At 32.7% G+C, this 4,334-nt stretch overlaps 1 protein-coding gene across 1 annotated transcript; it reads left to right on the top strand.

Moving 5' to 3' along the window:
* The first annotated feature begins 513 nt into the window (after positions 1 to 513).
* LOC120637574 lies at positions 514 to 3,580 on the top strand. The gene is made up of 6 exons (XM_039909410.1): positions 514 to 850; positions 932 to 1,047; positions 1,152 to 1,298; positions 1,392 to 2,606; positions 2,717 to 2,895; positions 2,974 to 3,580. Exons 1-6 carry the CDS (start codon positions 763 to 765, stop codon positions 3,578 to 3,580), a joined length of 2,352 nt encoding a protein of 783 aa, XP_039765344.1. The 5' UTR covers positions 514 to 762.
* The last annotated feature ends 754 nt before the right edge of the window (positions 3,581 to 4,334 follow it).

Here is a 4,334-nt window from a genome sequence, read left to right as displayed (position 1 = left end):
CGAGACCTCGTAAGAGTCCCGTATCGTTATTTTTCGTCACTACCTACCCGTACCTCCCCCCTGTGCGGGGTACAATATTGATATGATATTAAAATAATACCATTAATAAATAACATAATAAAAGACCACCACTTTTATAGAGACATAACGCCACTGTGTGGCGCCGCCATCAGTCTCCTTAGACTCGGTACTTTGTCGTCGCCGTCGACTTCGCACCTTCGCCCCATATCGCACACCGGGTGCAATAACGTCATAAATGCAAAAATTGCTAAAATTAGATATTGATCGCAAATTATGTCAAACATGCGTCTACATCCGGTGCAGCAATATCATAAATGTAACTCCTAAAATGACCCACTGAGGGCGTAAATGTCGTTGTGGTTTTGGCGGGTTTTTGTGCACGCTAGTGCGAGAACGTTTTAATTGGTCAGTTGCGCGCGGCCCCCCGCAGGAAGTGTTTGTGAGTAGGAGCAACCGCGTCACAAAGGTAATTATGACAAATATTTTCATACAATTTTGGGGCAAGAATGTCACAAGTGAACACTTCTGACTTTGTGGTTCTATTTTCTATTACAAGCAGCAAGTAATACTATCATTTTGTACAATTATGTCAATATTGTCCCAGAAAATGTACTAAATATAACCTAGAAATCGTTCAGATTTAATTTTATTCCATTTTAATTATAAATTAAGGAATATTTATGTACAGTACTTACAAAATGTAACCTACGTTTTATTCTTATTCTTAGCTAAAATAAAATTATGGAAGGACGAGGTAAAAAATTAGTGCAGTTGGTTCTATTAGACAAAGAAAGCCATGACGAATGTGAAGTCAGGGATATAGAGCCAAGTAAGTTTTTATGTATTTTATAAATTAAAAGTTTATCAGTCCTACCTAATTATTTACATAATGTTTTCATTTTTCATTCAGCTTTATCGATAGCACCGAGATCTCCTTCCATTTTAAAATCTCATGATGGTGATTTAATAAAACATTCCATTACGAATGCTGTTGAATCTTCAAACATCCGTGATGATAAAACTCAGGTATGGTATAAGATTTTCTAATACAGAATTATTAATGTAATTAATTTTTTTGTTTGTGTTAATATTTTTACGCAGTTAACTTAATTTCTTTAAACCTTTTCTAGCCTATTAGAGTTTCCGACGATGGAAACTCATCTGGACATGCCTTTTCTGGAACCGAAGAAGAGCAATATGTACCTAAACCATCATCTAGCTCAAATATTAGTATAAATGCTGTTGAATCTTCAAGCATCCATAATGATCAAACTCTGGTATGGTATATTGTTTCATTCAAAATGATATTTTTTGGGTCTATTTTAATATTTTTACGCAGTTTACTTTTAATTTCCTAAAACTTATTTTAGCCCATAAGAGTTTCCTACAGTGAAAACTCATCTGAACAAGACTTTTCTGGAACTGATGATGATGAGCAATATGTGCCTAATCCGTCAACTAACTCGCATAGTAGTAGTAGCTCTAGCAGCAGCTCTAGCAACAGCTCAGAAAGTTCTTCGTCATCGGAATCTGACCATGAAACGCTTACCACTGGAAATATCAACCAAGAGTCCGGACCATCGACCATTAAACGTAGTAGAAAACGTACTCGCAATCCAAGCAAATGGAAAAAAAATGTTGCCAAAATGCTGAAAAATTCTGGTCAGCAATATACTTCATTAAAAACTGGTATGGTTAAAGCAGCTAAAATAATGGGTCCGACTTGTTCAGATAAATGCCGGCTGTCTTGCTCATCAAAATTTTCGACAGAAAAGAGAACTAAGCTATTTGATGCGTATTGGCAGTTAGGCCAATTACAAAGGCAGCGTGATTATTTGGCATCTTGTGTGAGACTTTTAGAGTTATCGTATCGGAGAATAAAAGAATCTCGTAAAAATAATCCCAGGAAACCAAACACAACTTTTTATTTATACAATGATGAAAGAGAAGTTAGAGTATGCAAGACATTTTTTATGAATACTTTGGGTGCCACTGAACGAATTTTACGTACAGTTATAGAATGCAAGTATAAAGATGAAGGCCATAATATTATGAAAGAAGATGGAAGAGGAAGACATGGCAAACAAATCAGATTGGACGAAGAAATAAAGCAATCTGTGAGAGATCATATTAACTCGATCCCAAAGATAGAGAGCCATTATTTAAGAGCGAATACTAGTAGGCTCTTCGTAGAGGGAGATTTAACTATAGCAGAAATGCATAGACATTACAAGAAAAAGCGTGAGGACGAAAATAAACCACAAGCTTGTTACGATGCTTATGCTCGAATTTTCAACACAGAATTCAATATAGGATTTTTTATACCAAAAAAAGATACCTGTGACGACTGTGAAGCCTATAAAAACGCATCTATCGAAGAGAAAGCAAAATTGGAAAATTCTTATAAATTACACCTCGAAGAAAAAAGTTTATCTAGGATAGAAAAAGACGTGGACATGACGAAGTGTAAATCGGAGGGCAATGCTTTTGTAATAATATACGATTTACAAGCTGTAATGCCATGTCCGATCGGAAAGTCGTCTGCTTTCTTCTACAAATCTAAACTTAATTGTTACAATTTTACGGTAAGTTCTTGCAGTCACTAATAATAATTTAACGGATAATCTATTATTTGATTATTACATTCATATATTTTTCATCAAGTGCGTCTATTTAAAATGTATTTATATTTCAGATGTCAGATGTCAAAAATCAAGAAACAACATGCTTCTTTTGGCACGAAGGAATAGGTAATCGAGGTGCCATAGAAATTGGATCGTGCATATACAACTTTTTAAGAGATCTAGCTGAGAAAAGCCCAGGTTGCGATGTCATATTCTATTCAGATAACTGCTGCGGACAGCAAAAGAATAAGTTAGTAAACTACCTTATTGTGTAATGTTAGTAATTATTTTTACTGTTTATATATTAAAAATAATAACATTGTTTCAGGTTCATATTTTGTATGTACTACTATGCTGTTAACAAGTTACAGATAAATTCCGTGACCCATAAATTTTTAATAAAGGGCCACACACAGAATGAGGGAGATGCGGCTCACTCAGTAATTGAAAAATCCGTCACTAGGGCAAAAAAATCTGGTGCTATTTACGTACCAGACCAGTACATTTCTTTAATCAGAAACGCTAAGAAGACAGGAAAACCTTTTATAGTAAAAGAATTAAACTATACCGATTTCATAGATTTGAAGAAACTAGCAGATGACTTAAATATAAATACAACAAGAAATGTTTCTGGAGAAGCTATTAAAACGACAGATATTAAAGTTATAAGTTTTATGAAGGGCTGTGATATTTATAAGTATAAAACTACATACAAGACTGATAATTTGAATAAGGCAAACATTTACTGCCAAACCAGGACATTGCGGCAAAATACAACACGTCCAAGGAATTATATAAATATAGAGGAAATATCTTTGAATCCTGCTTATACGTCTAATATACCGATAAGTGATAGAAAAAAACAAGATCTGTTAGAATTGGTTCAAAAAAATATAGTGCCTCGCTATTATGAATATTTTTATAATCAGCTTTAGTTGGTTAATTCTGATTTTTAAGATTGTTTTTAATGAAAACTGATTATTAAATGTAAGAGTAATTAGGTACATAGTACAAAGACATAAGGATGCTAGAATTATTATAAACTGCTACATAACTGTACCAGTATAAGCCTGTTATGGTAAAAACCTTTGATTGTTTTTCTACAAATTTTATTTCTAGCCTGTTAGTTCCTCGTAAAAGTCTGATTATGGGTACTTAAATGTAAGAAGTTTTTCATATTTTTTTAGATTTTATATGCAATTTATTTTAATAATAATGTTGATTATTTTTAAACACTGAAAAGGTTAATTGCAAGTGCTATTTAATACATTTAGAGTTTTGATTTTTGCTTAGTTCGGACTTTATGACGTTATTGCACAAAAACGTTCTACTTTCAATTTAACTTTCTGCACAATAACGTCATAAATGTAGGTATCGTTTTTAAAAACATTAAAAATGTACCACTTATATAATATTTTTATTTCTAAAACAACCTTAATTTCAAAATATAGAATATAAACAATATTTTGGTCATCGATATATAATAGTATTGTAATTACATTTCATTTTATTAAAACAACAACTTTTAAATCGATCTCCTGAAAAAAACGTAATTTGTTACTTATGACGTTGTTGCACCCGGTGTGCGATATACTAGTGGCGCGGCGCGACGTGCCTAATGTGTAAGTGAAAAAAAAAAAAAAAAAATTAAATTAATTGTTATTTTACAATATCTTCTGATATGAATAA

Source organism: Pararge aegeria, chromosome 4, assembly GCF_905163445.1.
Source record: "Pararge aegeria chromosome 4, ilParAegt1.1, whole genome shotgun sequence".
NCBI classification, from domain to species: domain Eukaryota; kingdom Metazoa; phylum Arthropoda; class Insecta; order Lepidoptera; family Nymphalidae; genus Pararge; species Pararge aegeria.
This window is presented reverse-complemented; position numbering and strand designations above follow the sequence as displayed.